The sequence below is a fragment of the Calonectris borealis genome, chromosome 10, assembly GCF_964195595.1.
Source record: "Calonectris borealis chromosome 10, bCalBor7.hap1.2, whole genome shotgun sequence".
Classification (NCBI taxonomy): Eukaryota; Metazoa; Chordata; class Aves; order Procellariiformes; family Procellariidae; genus Calonectris; species Calonectris borealis.
In genome coordinates, this window is record NC_134321.1 from 24,445,768 (window position 1) to 24,463,493 (window position 17,726).

The following is a 17,726-nucleotide window of genomic DNA, read 5'->3' on the forward strand; positions in this document are numbered from 1 at the left end:
CTGGAAAGGACCAGAGGAAAAGGACCTGGGGGTGCTGACTGACAGGCGGCTGAACATGAGCCGGCAGTGTGCCCAGGTGGCCAAGAAGGCCAACGGCATCCTGGCCTGTATCAGAAATAGTGTGGCCAGCAGGAGCAGGGAGGTGATCGTGCCCCTGTACTCGGCACTGGTGAGGCTGCACCTCGAATCCTGTGTTCAGTTCTGGGCCCCTCACTACAAGAAGGACATGGAGGTGCTGGAGCGTGTCCAGAGGAGGGCAACGAAGCTGGTGAAGGGCCTGGAGCACAAGTCTGATGGGGAGCCGCTGAGGGAACTGGGGTTGTTTAGTCTGGAGAAGAGGAGGCTGAGGGGAGACCTCATCGCGCTCTACAACTACCTGAAAGGAGGTTGTAGTGAGGTGGGGGTTGGTCTCTTCTCCCAAGTAACAAGTGATGGGACAAGAGGAAATGGCCTCAAGTTGCGCCAGGGGAGGTTTGGATTGGACATTAGGAGAAATTTCTTTACTGAAAGAGGGTCAGGCCTTGGAACAGGCTGCCCAGGGAAGTGGTGGAGTCACCATCCCTGGAGGTATTTAAAAGACTTGTAGATGTGGCGCTTAGGGACATGGTGTAGTGGGCACAGTGGTGTTGGGATTGATGGTTGGACTCGATGACCTTAGAGGTCTTTTCCAACCTTAATGATTCTATGATTCTAACTATTTAACACGGTGCACAAATCAAAAAGCGGCATTGCCAAGTATTTAAAGACAACTGACACCAGGCAACAGAGTCTCTTTCTAACCTTTTAGAAAGGCTAGAAAGGAGGTGCCAAATAATAACACAAAAATAATAAAAAACTATTTGATTTCTAAGGTCTGAGACAGTACATTGAAACCAATGCAAGGCTGTCAAGCCACAATGGAAGAGAAGTCTTAAGCTACATCAGGACATCACACAACGTGGCATCACACAACGATTGTCCTCAAGCCCATTACTCTTCCGTCCCTTAAACCCAACGCCCTTTGCCCCATCCCTAGGTCTCCCCAGCTGCAGTTCAATAGTTTCAAACACCTCAAACGTGCTAGAGGTATGGCTTGGAGCAGAGCATGGGCAAGGAGCGGGATGAGAAAAGCGCTTTTCGGCAGCAGCCAAGCTCTCACCTGCTGGTTGGCCAGCACCGGCTGCGGCTGCCCCAGCTGCAGGGAGGCGACGGTGGTGGGCTGGACGACGGGGAACGGCATCGCTGGCTCCTGGTAGTGCTGGGGCCGCTGGGGCACCACCGCGGGCGCAGCCTGAACCGCAGGGAGGCCAGGCTGCAGGAGGGAGAGCACGGCGTTAGAGAAGAGTCATCCTCACGTCAAGAGTCTCTGCAACTGTTCACCAGGAACCTAATTGCAAGGGAATAGTCTACTGGGCACTCTGTTCAACACAGAGGGGGGAAAAAAAAATATCTGCAAGGAAAGGAAAGTTACTTCATCTAAACACGTGGGAAAAAGTCAGCAAATTCCAAATAGACAACCAAACTGCATTGCATTTCTTTCTGGAAGCAAGCATGCAGACCAGTAAAACCAGTGAAAGCACACACACAGTGAGAATATACCAACAGCAACAACAAGCTGTTAACTGGGTAAAAAAGAAATTTATCTTCACGAAGATTTTTACAATTTCATAAAGAATCTTTATCTTCCAAAAAAGCAGGTAATTTACTTGAAATGGATGCCAAGAAAATGAATACAGAAATGAGAAACAAATTAAAACCACAGTGGAAGTGAAAACAAAAAAAATTGAAAGAAATTCAGATAAGGTTTGTAACAATAGCAGTTCTCTAAAACTTCAGCTCAAAGTAGATAAATTAAAAATAAACAGTATGTCAGACTGAGGCTCATAAGCCTAAAAAAACCTACTACAGCTCTAGTTATGTGCTTGTTATCTTGGTAAATAACCTCCCAGACAAATACAAATTTTTTTTTTTCTTGGAAAATGGAAGGTTTTGAGTCAGACTTTTGTTTCCTGTGTTGAGATTTTCAAGCCTCGGAACTTTTTACCTAGGTTATCGCAGGAAGAAAAAAAAATACGGAAAACCCATCAGAAAATAAAAGGCTATGAGAAATATTTTGCTTGTGAATAAAGGTTATTATCTTGCCAAACCCTCAATCACGAAAAAAGTAATGCACTTAGGTTAAAATTACTGAAACCTATCAATGGAAAGAATGAGTCTGCTCTAAAAGAGTATGCTGCACAGCTCAATTTAATAAAAAAAATTCTGCTCAAGATGTGTCTTTTGAGTGTTATATTTGGAGTTGTTAAGGTAGTGTTTCAGGTGAACAAGAAGCGAGGAAGGACGCATCCCAGGAGACGTATGCAGATAGGAAAGGTGGTTTCCACACTGGGGGAGCTGGCTACAGATGCCAAGGATGATTTTTTTTCCTTCAGGTATACGGAGTCATGTTTCAATGCATTCACAAAGCACAGTTCATAATTTCTTGCAGGCATTTTGGAAAATGTAAGGTAAAACCAGGGAAATGATGCACTTCCCAAGTACGTAGGGTAAATCTGGATCAAGCAGGAAAAAAACATTGGTCCTGGATTTTATTTTTTCTTCTCTTAAGTCAAATAGGATGAAACAAACGAACAAAAAATTAACCTACCACGACATTACTATCGTTTTTACTAGGCGGGTGGATTCCACTGCTCAGGGTAGCTGCAGTCACCAGCTTGCTCTCTGCCAGCGGTGTTTTGCCAGCGCACACTTTACAACAGGGCTGGGACCATCCAGGCACGCCGGCTTCTCCGCCATCGCAGGATTCAGAAGGCAGAACGTTTTCTGCAACTCTTGCAGATCTCGCGGGAGAAGAACTGGTCTTTTGGCTAATTATGTATTGTAAAGATTCATGTAACAGAGGCAGGTCTAAACTTCTGCCCCATGGCCTGCTGATTTGCGGGAGAGGTTGAGACACCGAGTTTTCTGGGAGTTGGCTACCTGGGGAGTGAGCATTTTCAACAGGCATCAAGACTCCCGACACCTTTTGATCTTGGCCAGACAGAACTAAACAGGCTAGGCATGTCTGACGGGGCTGCTGAGGAGCCGTCAGCTCCGCAGGGTGTGCAGAGGTCCCCAATGCCACCAGAGGCGATGCGCCTGCTGCCTCTTCTCTAGTCTGCAGATGTGCGATTTCCTCTCCCGGTTCTTGGGGAAGGGACGTTGCGTTTGGAGTCAAAGCCACGTCGGGGTCACTGTGGCGGTGAAACGCAGCGCGAGCACTGCCTGCCGCGTGTAACGGGTGCAGGCTGGAACTGGAACACGGTGCTGCCACAGCTTCTGAAGGACGCAACGCACTCATGTTGTGCCTCTCACTGGAAGCACCTGAAGATTTATGTTCACTCGCATGTGTTTGTTCTTGCACCAGTAGTTCCATTAATTGCTTTTGGTCAAGGTCATAACAGCATGAAAATGGGAGCAAGCGTGAATGTCTGGCTGGACTACCAGCGCCTGATTTTGGAGCCTCAGGAATGGACGTACGTCGCCATCTCTGTGCAAGATTAAATCCAAATCCAGAGCCAGAAAGGCAGTGACTGGATGTGTGACCTTCGTCACAACTGGAAGAAACATCAGGCCCAAGAGGCTCTTGAACAAATGAAGGAACAATAATGTGTGGCTATATCGACAGTGAACAAAACCAAACAAAACAGTTCTCAATTACGTGCATGAGTCTAAAACTAAAAATTGCAAAGCTACTAATGTAATTCAGTGACAACGGATTGATAAGAAGCTTTTTTACTGAAAGTATGACAGCTACCAGCGAAGCAGTTCTTCAGAATGGCAAATATAGCTCGCCAGACACCATCTACTAAGCGCACATTTCAGATCAACTAGAAATGTATTACTAAGCAAGTCACCATCGGTAGAGCTGAGTGAGGAATAGATGAAGCAAGCCCTGGAATCCACACCTACTGAGAACAAGAGTATAAATGAGCCGCTAAGTATGATCTAGGATACAAAATGATTTTGAAAAGCTTCAGACTTACTCCTGAGGGCTGCTGGTAGTGCCCCAGCTGCTGAAGGCTATGGGGCACAGCCTGGCTCTCGCTCAGAGGTGGGCTATACACCCGTTGGATAGCAGGAGGTACTGGATCAGGCAGAGACGAGTAGATGACGCTTTGCTGGCTGCTTTGGGAGTCTGAATAAACAGTGGACCCCTGGCCACTGTCAAATGTGCTGTCAGCTGAAAGAACAATATTTTTTATTAAAAGCTCAACAACTCCAAATGTTCAAGTAATGATTTTAGAGCAAGGTCAACACTGGCTTACGTAATTAGCATTTTTACTACCCTAGCCCTTTCCATTATATAAATAAATTATACAACACAAATGTTATTTTCTACAGAAGACACATAGTGCTTCTCTTAAGCCAAAAACCATCCCCATGGATTTCTGTGCACGACAATACTTTAGGCACATTGATATTTTCTTTAAAGGGCATAAGGTTGACATTAAGAATTGCAGACATTTATAGATTTTGTAGGATGAAAGGAAAGAAAACCCCAATTGTAATGTTCATAGCAGATCATGGAGTCTTTCAGAGTTAGATCTCCCAGGGATGCACTGACTTTAACACCTTTTTTTATTAGTAGCACTGAAAATTACAAAATTCTTTATATTGTACGCTTTATTAGTTCAGCAAATCATACCCTACTTGAGTATATAGCAATACCTCAAGATGAAGAATAGATAACAAAATAATTTGCAGGTTTGCTGGGATTTACGACTACCATTCAGAGCTCTGTCAGAATTTCTCATGCAGGGTGTTTTCCCAGCTAACCTGCAGAACTGCACAGCTATGGTTACTGGGCAAGCATCGTATCCTTCCTCAAACAGAAATAAATCTTTTAGCTGTACAATTGAGTATTACTGATTTAAAAATGTCTTTTCACGACTTTTGAAGCCTGTAAAGTACAGGTGCCCAGTTCTTCTTCAGCATAAACTACTGTTTTCTTCATTTGAGAAATGAAATGAGACAATCAAGACCATAGCTGTAAGCATCCAAAAGACAAATAGCTTGTAACAAAGATTTAAAACTCAAAACTGTAACACAGTTACCAAAAAATGGCTTAAATTACAGCTAAGTTTAAACGCTGTTTCTTTTTCAGACACTTTCCATCTTCTCTTTTTTCCATATTCCAAATAAGGCTTCACTTATTTGGCTTTTAAATAACAAATTATTTTTTAATAGCACTAGAGATGACATTTCTCCTCAGTACTCACAAACTATTCTCCCAACTGTTCTTTTTTTTTTTCAAAATTAAACCTCCCCTCTATATTTATTCAGCTCATTTCCAAAAAGAGTCAACATGGCCCTACTCTAAGAACGCAGGGATTTCTGCTGCGTACACACTTCCATTTTATTACAAACAATTATTTAAAACCTCAAAGGGGAAAAAAAAAAAACTGTAACAGTAAAGTGCTAAATTAAAAGCTGTGAGTCAGTCTCAGATTTTTATAAAACAACATGCATTACACAGGTTAAGTTATTAATTTACATTTTTACATTTGACCTCAGGTTACTATATGAATTGGTAGAACAGTAATTTATAGAGGTCTTAGGCCTAACATCACTAAGAAAATGTTCAAAGACATCTGATAGTGAACTGTCAAATAATACCAAGTATCGGTTAAAAGTTGAGGAGGAGTAGGAAATAAACTGGAGGGGTTTATATTTAGTATAAAATTCTGCCAACTCATGTCCAACAGAACCATGGGAAGCACAAGTAGTCTCATTGTACCACTGGAAAGAAAAAGAGTCATAATCACGCTGTTTCTCAAAGGAATTAGATAACACGAAATAAGTATATGATCCAAAAAAATGAAATGAGATCAATTTAGCGTCAAAAAAAAGCTTTCTAAATACTGCAATATTCTGAGTGTTATGCACATATGGCCATTTCTCATATCTTGTAAAGGTTTGTTTTCTTGTAGAGGCATGCTTGGTTATTTTAGTATTCAAAGCAGACCTCTGTATAGCAATTTATACAATACCTGAATTAAAGCAGCAGCTGTCTCTTTGCTAAAGATAATGCATCTTTAATTTAAATATGCTTATACAAAGTCCAGAACAGTAAAACAGAAACATTATGATAATAGTTTAGTAGCAAAATATGTACATCAGATTTTATCAGGAAAAACTGGCTAGAAAAAAAAAAAGAACTCTCATAAAATTTCAAATCTTCCAAGCTAAAAGTATCTGGCAACATTTCCTTCAAGATGTTTAAAAGAATAAATAGATTAAGATTTCAATACCAGAGCTTGACTCAGTAACAAAGGTTGATTTTAGGGGACAGAGACAGGGACGAGTTACTTTAGGGAAATAAAAACACTACTTCCTCACGTCTTGCTGTTGCTAAGTCTGATGCTCAGAAATAAAATGAAGAAACAAGCAGCTCTGCAAGCAAAGCCAGGTAGTTTCTTATTCAGAGACAGACCAAAATCAGTGCTTGAAATTAAAACAGGAGATGTAAATCCACCTGTCTTGAAATAGCCCAGTGATCACTCTCGAGTCAGCCCCCAGCTGAATGTGAAGAGTGGGCAGATCACCGGCGGGCAGCTACCAGGGCCTGGACGAAGGAGAGCAACCGCCTACTCTGACCTGCCATAACGAAGATCAAACAACCCCCTTGCTTCAAGGCCCTGAGCTCAGGACAAAACAGAGAGCCCGGAGGAACAGAGAGAGCGCCTGCATCATGACCTAACGACCCCAATAATAATTAGAGTCAGCCCACAAGGTCTGGTGCTCCCGACACGCGTGACCAAACCACAGTTGCTATTTCCCACAAAACAGGGAAATCTTGAATTGCGTCATGTAACATTCAGAGAAGGATTTTTTTTTTTCTGCTGTAGATCTTTGCACAGCTTCACAAAAAACTTCACGCAAGCCATCAAGAGTAACTCGCAAAACACAAGCAACTGCAGTGCCTTGGTTTCAGCCAGGTCTGCTTTTGAATAAACATCTCCACATTGCCAACATCATTTGAAAGAGCCACCACTCGCTCTGACCAGTTTGGTGCCAATTCAACTTCTGCAGGCTCTGAAACCGTGTTTCGCACAAACTTAGTGCTGGTCCCAACACCTGGCACAGAGAACGTATTTTTTGTGTCTAGCAGGAGGTCTCCTTGCTTTTCCATTTACAAATATATTATGTTTTCTGCATTTATGGCTACCGAAGGAGGAGCTATCTCTATATAATATAGTTTTTCTTGCAACTTTATTTCTTTCAAAATTGTTATGCATCTGCCCGAGATGCTTGTGTCCTTTGAGCTACTGTGCAAAAACTCGCTCATCTCACCACTGAGCTCAGATTATCGTTGATTTTTACCCTCGGACATTCATCACTGTGCGCACACAAAACCAACACGAGACTTACATGCCACAGACGTGACGCTGGTGGGCAGGTTTTGCTGAAAGGGATGCTGGTCCGCCTCCGGCTCCTCCGACTCCGACAGGACATGGTGACCAGTGTGAGAAAGGTAGGTGACCTGGACCTGCTGCGCATGTGGCGTCTTCAACTTCTCCAGACATTCAGAGTCCCGACGTTCCTCTGACTGCATCCTAGGCCAAATTCTCTCTCTTCTCCATAGTATTAATGCTACTCTGTCACGTATTGACTTCGCAACTATCTTGAGATCATTTTCATGAAAAAATCCAGAGTCAATCTACAGAGGAGGCACAAACTTAGCAAGATTATGTGCGCACGGATGTGCATGCACACGTGTGCACACACCTCTATTACTCGAATCTCTTCCTAACAGAGAAAACATCAGTTTGAAACAACATGAATTACATATTTATTCCTCACAAGAACAGGAACTCAAGAGCTTGATTTTTTTGTTTTTTAAATAAAACTTCTATTCTTAATGCATTTTAAAACAACAATATATAATTTCTAAGACCTGAATATGGATTGGGTCAATTTATTCACCAGTTGACATCCGTTGAGAAGAAGAGAGCAAGTTTAACTGCAGATGGGTTCCCTTTTTTTTTTTTTTTGGAAAGAGTAGCAAATAGTCAAAAGAGGAAAAAAACATTTTTGAAAAATGCTCTTTGAACAATGCAACTGGACTAAACCATACTACCCCTAAATCAGAATTTATTGCCTAACCTTTCCAGTGTACACAGTTTCCCAAATTGCTGTGCTTGATATCACAGCACAAGTCATGAAGGAAAAGTTGTTAACAGAATTTCGTCTCAAATTAACTTCTCTTAAATGGTAAAGTCAGTCAGTATTGACTGACTTTTATAAAGAAAAAGCCTATCATTGAGTCAAATGCAGGCTGTTCACATGTGATTGAAAAGGGGACCAGGCTTTCTCAGAATTCAACTGCTCAACAGATAAAATGGAAATTCATCTTTGTGCTATTTGTTTGCATAATCTCCTACAGAGGAAGGTATGAATTTTAGTTTAATAATGACCTACCAGAGATTTGTCTGCTCTCCCTACATTCTTAACATGCATATTCTACAGATTTGGAAGCACTTATTTACATGGAGGAAATCTAGAGGGTTTCCTTCTTTGCTCTTGCCCAAACACAAGACAGTTTCACAGCTTAGATTTTCGCTGGTTAAAATTAATAGGTGCAAAGCAGCTTAAAACACAGCTGCAGATGGATATAAGTATTTTCCACTGCCTATGCCCTCAGACCTTACTGACATTCCTGAACCGATGATCCAGCAAAGGCTAACAACAGAAGGGAGTTACTCGGGAGAAGAACCACACAGGTCCAGAGAACCTTGTATGGTAGTAACTAACATGCCTAGTAGATTCTTCATGACAAAGCTTAATGGGAAGGCACTGAAAACCTGCCACATTAACAATTTTTTTAAACAGTTCTTATTCCTACATCTCTATATAGACAATGGTTAAAGTTTAATGAAGACATGCTGTTTTACAGTACCCACTGGTTGTTGGAAGGTACCTTCAGGTTGCAAACCCACCAGAACGTTTCAAGTTCCTTTTGCCCATGTTGTTTGGTCAGGCCGGAACGCCTGACTACTGAAAACCCATCAATAATGATAAATAATTGCCGTACTCAAAAGGTCCTGCTCTTCTCTTTCATAGCACATAAAGCAACACAAATTGATGAAAGCACATGGCTTTGGTGTTCCACAATTCATAAGGGCTAGAAAAAGACATTTAGGAATAAATGTCCCCTTTTCCCGCCCCCGCAGCTGCCTCAACTTTGAAAGCATTTCATATGCAGTGCTTAGGTAACTGTTAATGTAACAGTAAAACACAGGTTTTAAAATTGTTTGGGAAAGGGTATAGTATCACAGTAGTTTGGGAGTGATCCTTTTAAATATACTTTTAATGAGAATTATTTCCTCTTCAAAACAAAATATCACAACTATGGGCCAAGTAACTTACAGAACTTCAAAATTCCAAACGCTTAAATGCAAAATATAACAGCAAGTAACTGTACCAGAGTAACTTTGAAATGAAATGAGTTCTGGAACAATACATTGCTCGAAAAATATTGGACCTACTGCAATCTAACGACAAGAAGACAGAGGAGCCTGGATTTCTCCCACTAAATTTGAAGTACGTGGTGATGAGTCCAAGCATAGTAAGGCAATGTTACCAAAATGAGCGCCTCCTAAGCAGAACAGGTAATGGGATCCCTTGGGATTTAGATTATAATAGGACGTTTCTGCAAGCACAAGAAAATTCAGACCCTTGACTCAGTGCTTACTGATTCTATGTCTCCATGACGTTAGAGAACCTAACCAACTGCAGTATAGACATCATTAAAATATGAGTTCAAGGACTATATAGTGAAACTGGAATACAAAATAGTTTTTCTAACAAAACCCTACAAGTTATGAAGATACAGAAATTCACCAAGTTAAACTTATCTGTTAAAAAATTCAAAGCTTATTCCTAACTCTGTGCAGTGGGCTTCAATCTAGTTTCCTATTTATGTTTGGTGATAGAATGGCTGACCACAGACTTTCCTCATCTACATTCCTCCTAAGTAACACCGACAGAAAAGATGGAAAGAAGCATTTTGAAGAATTCAGTGCAGAATATTTTGTGATTGAACTTTTGAACTCTCCTAATTTATTTCAAGCTCTGTCTGAAACTAAACAGATTCCAAACAAATTTAAAGACATTCAACAGCTAACAGAAATTGGCAAAAGAGTTTTCAAAATATGAAAGTAGAAGAGACCTCTATGGTCCCTAAGCTATTTGAAATGCCATTTCATGCATCTGTTTTGATACTTGGTAAACAATATTTTTCAGTTACTAGTTTTCCCCCATTTATCCCCTTCTTGCAGCATTCATTCTAAAATCAGTGCAAACTGCTTAAACTAGACACCTGGAATGGTTTAAGTGGAAGTTACTTTACCAGACTCGTTCCTGCTGTCCTTTTGAGATTTATGCACTACTTTATATATATATATATTTTTGTCAGGAGAAGTTTATTTTACCATTTCTTGTGCAACATCATCAGGAGTTTCCTTCTCCAGATCAAAAGTAAACTCAATGGCTCCATTATCTTTGGGTTTTCCTTTCAGTTTCTTAGGATCTTCTACCCAGAGTCTTAAGGCAATAGAGGATTTCCTACCATGGTCTTCTTCTGCAAGTTCCACTCTTACCCCAGTATCTTCAGCAAAAAAGGCATGGCTTAATAAATCTTTAATTTCATATCTGCAATGGATATAAAGAATATTCAAATACTGCAAGTCTTAAGCCCTTTCAAAGAGGTTTGTGACAAGAAACTGCTGTTAAAGGCAAAAACATCTACAGTATGTTTGGTGTTCATCCATAGCAAATTTGTGTTCTTAGTGAAAAGATAGTATTTCCAGTATTACTGAGGACTGCTGAAAAAATGACATTTCCTATTTCACAAAGCTTCAGCAATATTCATACACCGTAAGCATGTACACAAATGCAGATTATAGCTTTGCTCAACTTTTCTTGAGTATCTGAGCTTAGAGAGTACTAAAAAAGAGGTTCCCTCTAGGTAGTCAGCTGAGATCCCTAAAAACTGTATTCGTGAAAGTTATGAAATACTGAGCAGTAGACACACTCATCTAGGAGAGGCCAGTATAAGAAGATTAGGTTTTAAAACCAAAGCTGGAAACACGGCACAGTTTGCCTCCATATCCAGAGCTAATGAGTCAATGGAATCTGCTATAGCAGCTTGTGGTGAATCTACCGTGTCGCATTCGTGGCCGAGCTCCACCACGCTCGATGCTCCACGCAGAACCTCCTGAGTGAGATTTTACGGACAGCTATGCCAGAATACGCTAGCTCACATGTCCACAATGGTGCTTTCTGACCTCCTTTGAAGCTGAGAGGTTGAGAGACACAACAATGGCATTTATTCAATTATCCTGACAGTATATGGCAGGAAAGCAGGCAATCATTTATATTTGTATTTCCATTCTGCATTTTCTCCTGCAGAGAGGAGACCCAGAGGCCAGAACAAAAATCCACAGACAGCTTTGAAATCCCTGCATACACATTATTTAATACAAAACTTGATTACTTGAAACAAACCTTTCTTCTTTATTCTTGCAAATGCACTCCCCAATTATCTCCTTAATTTCAGGATCAGTAACTTTCTCAAAGCTTGCTGGCTTTATACCCTAAAACAACAGAGAAAAACAATTTAGTTTGAAAAAGAATTACATTATATCTCTTAATGAAGGACATTTTTTCTCCATTTTACAGTCATTTCAACCCTTGAAGTAACTAATACTTTAGAGTTGTTAGTCTTAATGCAAAACTGAATTGAAGATTTAGGGCTACCACATTTCTAAGTACCATTACACTTCAAAATAAGCACACTAGTTTGTACATGAACTCAGCCGTACACAGGGCAAATCTCCCTTTTTCTTTACTAACCTTCGCAAACTTTACCTTTATATCCTGTGGACTCTGAAGTCAATATTCAAGAAACAGCCAATTTTAAATTTTCAAAATAACTCTTTTCTGAAATTATTCCTTTTGTGTTTTTTGCCTTAACTCTCAAACCACTCAATAAATAAAGACAAATAATCATGTTTTTCTTGAGATAGCTAGTTTCAAGAATGAGTCAAAAATACCTTGGAATATTCCATATTCCTGTTTCCCACAAATCTTTTGCTTTTCTATGTCCCCAACACTCTCCAACATGCCCCCCAAAAAACCCAAACCAACCCCAAAACCAAGCAGGGGAGCAGGAGAATATGCCCAACAGCTCTGTGTTGCTCTTGCGTTTCCCCAGCACATCGTTAGAATCTCATCAGGAACAAGTGGCAGAGCAGGTGTAACTATAAATCAACCTATAAATCAAGTTAAGTCTCTGTCAAATGTTAACATTTTTGCTGGGAATAGTGTTCAGTTCTAGATTTGGAATCTATAACCTATAAGCATGGCCTTTCAAGGAGGAAACCCAACTGTTCACTGCAGAAGAAAACTTAGAGAAGCAGAATCCGCTGCTCCACATAGGGAGCTGTGGCTCGACGTAGGTGCCACAGGAATAGTCCGCATTTCTTTCAGGTTAGGTAGGGTTGTTTTAAGAAGATGGAGAGGATTTAAAAGAAACACATACACACTTCTGGGGCAGTCATGGGTCATCTCTCCCTACTTTCTAATATTTCAGGACCAAGATCGTAACTCAGCGTGATCCTCCTCAGGGTATACAGCCTCTTAATTAAAATAACATGTATCTTCCCAACAGAAGGAGAGACTGTAGGAGAAGTAGTATGCAAGTTCTCAGGCTAAATAACAGTTTATGTATTATGTCATCTTTCTGTACACATAATCAAAAAATGTACTAAAAAAAATAATTACCAGGAACACCTGGGCAGTTAACACACACGTGCAGCTGCGCTTTTTCAAAGCCCAGGCTGACAATTTCTGCTGATGCCAGATTGCAGACAGGGAGGAAGGGATGTTCCCTTAGGAACAGCCGTCATTTCCAGTGAGGCCACCCTGTCGCTCTCCTTGTCAAACGACATAGGAGCAACTAATAGATACCAACATCTGCAATGCTGGTAACTGTGAATACTTTTCATGTATATATCCAGCTACAGATGACAAGAGGGGCAACGCAAGAAGTTATCCTTTTTATTTCTGATGTTCAGCTTAAATCACAAAAAAATTGATTCCGTTTTAAAAACACATAGCAACTGCACGTACCAAAACAAATGTATATGGATGAAAATTTGACCAAATTAATTTGGGAACAGATTCTGCAGTTAGACCCTGTTACTTAAGGATTCAAGTATTCCCAAAGAAGTCAATAAGCAGAATAAAAAGGAAACATGATTTCCTTTATGTAAAAAACCCAGAATCTGATTAAGCACATAACTGAATGCGATTTGGACATTTAATTCCATTCAAATCCTTTTAAAGTTTCACCCTGAAAGAACAGCAAATAATGGATCATGCGGTGGCAGATAAGGAGGCCTGAAGTCCTGAAGAGTGGACTTTTGCCTCACCTGATGCTGCCTTGGATAAAAAAAAAAGAAAATATGTATTTCAGAAAGTATCTGCAAGTACTTCACTGAATTTAGTCTTGAATAAATTTTACAGGTGAATTTCAATGAGGGCTGTCACCTCTCTGAGAATTTCTGAATATTCCAGCATTAGATTATACTTCTATCTTTTTATCAACATTCTGTTGCCATTCAAGCCTCAGATTCGACTTCAAACTCAGATTTATTTATTTATTTATTTCAGGTCAACCACTCCCTTTTTGTCTTAAAACTCAAGAGTGAAATATGTAATTCATAAATCTTGGAAAAGAAAAAAAAAAAAAAAGATGGAATAGTCATACAAAGACTCACAAAGACTCAGCTTCCCAGTTTTGCCTAGGCAGAGAGCTGCTGAGAGCCAAAAACAAACATTCTTGTGGGAACAAAACAAAATAATCCGTACACATGGCTGGCTGGTTGTGACCCACTAAAAGGAATTATTTGGTTAAGTGAACCTAAATCTTATTTATGAGATGAGGGTTCAAATTTTGTGTAGTAGAAAAATATGTCAAAATGACAGGGAGTGTCCAGCCCACCAAAGCCCAGGCGTGCTCAAAACAAGCAAAAGTGTGTCAAGAGTGTTTCTTAAGAGCGCTCCGATATCTGAATTAGAAAGAAAACAAAGTACCACCAAAAGACATTTTAACATGAATCCTCTATACCCTAATACACCCGAAAGCTACAGGAGCCTACCCTGTCCTCAGATGGGGAGGAGTTTGAAGAAATCTTCATTTCTGTAATGAATCTGTAATTCACAATGGAAAGCAACGGGACAAATCTCTACGTTTTCAAACACTCCAGTTTGCTATTGGAAACCATTGATTTCCATCTTAGTGACACTTATCAGGAAGAATGGGTAATAAAAACCATATATAGCTGCTAAAGCTTAATGTTTACTGAAAAATATCCCACAAACGTGCATCGGTCGGTATCAATTTAACTGGGGGGAAAAAAAACCCTACACCCCAAAAAACCACCAAAAAACCCCCCAACAAAGCAGTAGGGGCACCTTTCACCATACTACCTGAAGAGCTTTCAGCTATCTAGAGCAATACATCGCTCACTTATCTATGTCCTCAAGGGAACCTGCCAATTGCTTTTTATAATTGCAGAGCACTTCATGGGTATCTTAACACAAACTGAACATATGAGAGACACAAATAGCATAAGGCATACCACAGTATCTCTCAATTTAATTTTCTTTTCCAGAATTCTCGAACAATCTTCATTTACATGGATCGACTGGAACTCTGACATGACTGGGATGGAGCAGGGCAGGGCATCTTGGGCACCTAGAAATTAGGTTTGCCTGAAAATGGTCCTTTTGACAGATCCCTGATGACTGACCCCTATTTTTGACCTTACAAATTGCTTCCACAAAAAAAAAAAGCAACTCCTCCAAACACCATTTTACTCTCAACATCTTTTGAAGGAACACTGACTCCTCTCCAAATATCTATTGTATTAATCTACTGAACAGCTAAGCTATGAATAGATGACTAAAACAAACAAGGACAAAATATGCACAGTGAAGTACTGAACTGAACTGCTTTGCCAAAGTGTTTTCCCATTGCCCAGATGCTATAGCATGCTTTTGCTCCTTACTCGTCATTAAAATCTCCGAGGCCATCTCATTGCAATGCTGCAAACCCTCCCTACAGCGCTGTGCCCTGATGCTTATGAGCCTCCTGACAATGAAGGGGGTTTATGCGAAACACAGGTTGCTATTTGCAATCAAAGGACTCCTCTCATTCATTTCTACAAAAGCCATCTGTCTTTCCTGAGCATTCCCAAGGAAACATGGCACCAAAATTCAAAGTATATTAGCTAAGGAATTATCCATGACAGTTTGAAAACTGTACAGCCGTCTTGTAACCAAAATGAAATTCAGCACCACTGCATCTAAAATGCAGGGCTAACTGGTTGACATAAGGTGCATAAGGATATTTTCATACAAATTCTTTAAATGCTTTTATATATATATATATAAAATCCAAGAGCAAAATGAGTGAAGATCAAATAATCTCCCTTTTGAGATTTCTCTGTCTCAAACAGGATTATTTACTTTGAATCCCTCACCACCACTTAGTCTCCTCATCTTCTTACTGAAGTGATTAGATTTGAAATACATTGCACTCCAGTATATGATATTTGAGTCTACAGTCAGGCACATATAGGGCATTAAAATTTTAACCTTTATGTTGGGTGTAAAAACATGAAGCTTGTTTTTCAGAGGTCTAAAAGTAGCCGCTTGCCGTTTTTCCATCAGCAGAGCACACTTTTGAGAGTAACACATAATGCTTTATAAGATACACAGTGTATGCCAGACAAGTCAACCCTAAGTCTGACCCATGTCAGCCAGTAATTTTTCTAAAGGCTCTCCTTTCACCTAGGAGGTGTCCTCCTAGTCTAGTTACAGTCTACTTTGGACTAAAACTCCACCTTCTACCTGAAGGTAGTCTCTAGACTCATGTAGTTCCTAGAAAAGGAAAAAACCTTTTCTTCCAAAAAAGCTGAAACCATGTTTCCAAGTGAAATTCCACCCTACCACACACTCTCTGAAGTCAATAAAGTGGAGGGGAAGTTCTCAATTTTGTCAGGATTTTGTTCCACGACATTCAGCAGCGAGATCGCTGTATGCAGTTATAAACTCATCTCTATTTCACACCAAAGTGGTACTCAATCCTAATGCTAATCTAAGAAGATTATCTGCAGACCTAAGAAGATATCTGAAACACACAAAAAGTCAATGCAATGACATTCAGAACATTATTTGTCTGTTGTTGCTGTGCTACAGCTATAGAACTTATTCTATCTGTAAGAGCAATATAGAATATAGCCTGCAAACGCCGAGCAAACACTCAATACGTATAAAAAAGAAACAATATGAAAACTTAAAATGCAAAACCGAACACTACAAACGTGGGGTTTTTTAAAGCACAGGTTTGTGCTGCTAAACCCAAGAAGGTTGCCATGAACCCCCCTGGTCTGCTGTGCATTCTGCTGTGCATCAGTAAAAAAACATTGGACTGGAGCTGCATGGGAAGGTCACGGACTCTGATGTTTCATCACTTAATATGCCTATTGTCTGCATCAAAATCACTTGGCAGAATGATTAAATACAAAAAAAATCTGACTAAGAAAAACCATCAAGTTATGCATGAAAAATGAGATTATGGCATCAGACTGAAGGTCACTGCAAATATGCTGACCAGGAAACCACTTCAAATTAACTGCAGTAAACGTGGCTTGCACCTGTTGCTTGAAAAATATGTATTTTCTATTTACGTTACATACCCACTTTTTTAATGTTTACACTCCAGAATCCAGGCTGAAAGGGCAGAGAGAGAGGTGACAACTCGTAACAAGCATGTCTAATCTGGCAAAGAAGTGAGCCTCCCTGCACATTTGGGAAACAGCTTGGGGAGTGACTGCCGTTTTATGCTGGGCTATTATACACATGCAGTTACACATATGTGGAAATGAGAGTGGAAAACTAGAGCAGCAGTTAAGCCATGAGAATATGGTCAGGTAGAATAAAAGGTCACTGAAATAAATAAGTATAATAATCTTACGCTACAGACATGCATAACGTGTAATATCTTAACACAAACCAGTAATGTCACAGAAAGGTAATGTCACAGAAAGGTAATGTTTCTATTTTCTATACCACTCAGGACTACCCATGCACGTGACTTGGACAGCTATGACTTCAGATGTATCTCATGTCCTGTTAGCAGGCAGAGTTTGAGAGAGTGTTAGGACACAGAGTAGAAACAATTGAAAAAGATATTATAATGGCAAAACCAAAGTAACACACTGACTGTGCTGGACAGCAGAGGGAACGTGCATCCCAGCGTAATCCAAAGTAAGGTTAGAGGCAGTCTAAAGAGTAAGGTGGTTACTGTACCTTCACCAGCAAGCAATCGCTTGCTTGATGCAAACGCTAGCAAGCAATTCCAACCCCTTTAGATGCTATTAGCACCTCCAGTGGTTGCCACCACGATGCTGAGCCCAAGGCAGGAGAAGTCAGTTATTTTATTTTATATTTTTAAAATAAAAGCATCAGGAAACTAGACAGCAATCGCATTTTTACATTACATTGACCCTCAATTTAAAAGACTAAAAATAGTGTTTACATTTCTGGTGCAAAAAAACAGTTTCATCAAAAATTAAATTTCTCACTGACATGCTGAAATACGTGACAGCATCCAGGAGCACTGCACCATTGAT

The 17,726-nt window shown here is 40.2% G+C and overlaps 1 protein-coding gene across 2 annotated transcripts in view; it reads right to left on the reverse strand.

The window, feature by feature from the left end:
* WNK2 (WNK lysine deficient protein kinase 2) overlaps positions 1-17,726 on the reverse strand; it is a 117,189-nt gene that overhangs the window by 49,500 nt on the left and 49,963 nt on the right. For both annotated transcript variants that reach the window (XM_075159466.1, XM_075159465.1), the window contains exons 6-10: positions 11,530-11,618; positions 10,455-10,674; positions 7,393-7,681; positions 4,005-4,201; positions 1,139-1,291 (exon numbers count right to left, since the gene is read on the reverse strand). In XM_075159466.1, the coding sequence (XP_075015567.1) occupies positions 1,139-1,291; positions 4,005-4,201; positions 7,393-7,681; positions 10,455-10,674; positions 11,530-11,618 (948 nt within the window). The remainder of the gene's footprint in view (positions 1-1,138; positions 1,292-4,004; positions 4,202-7,392; positions 7,682-10,454; positions 10,675-11,529; positions 11,619-17,726) is intronic.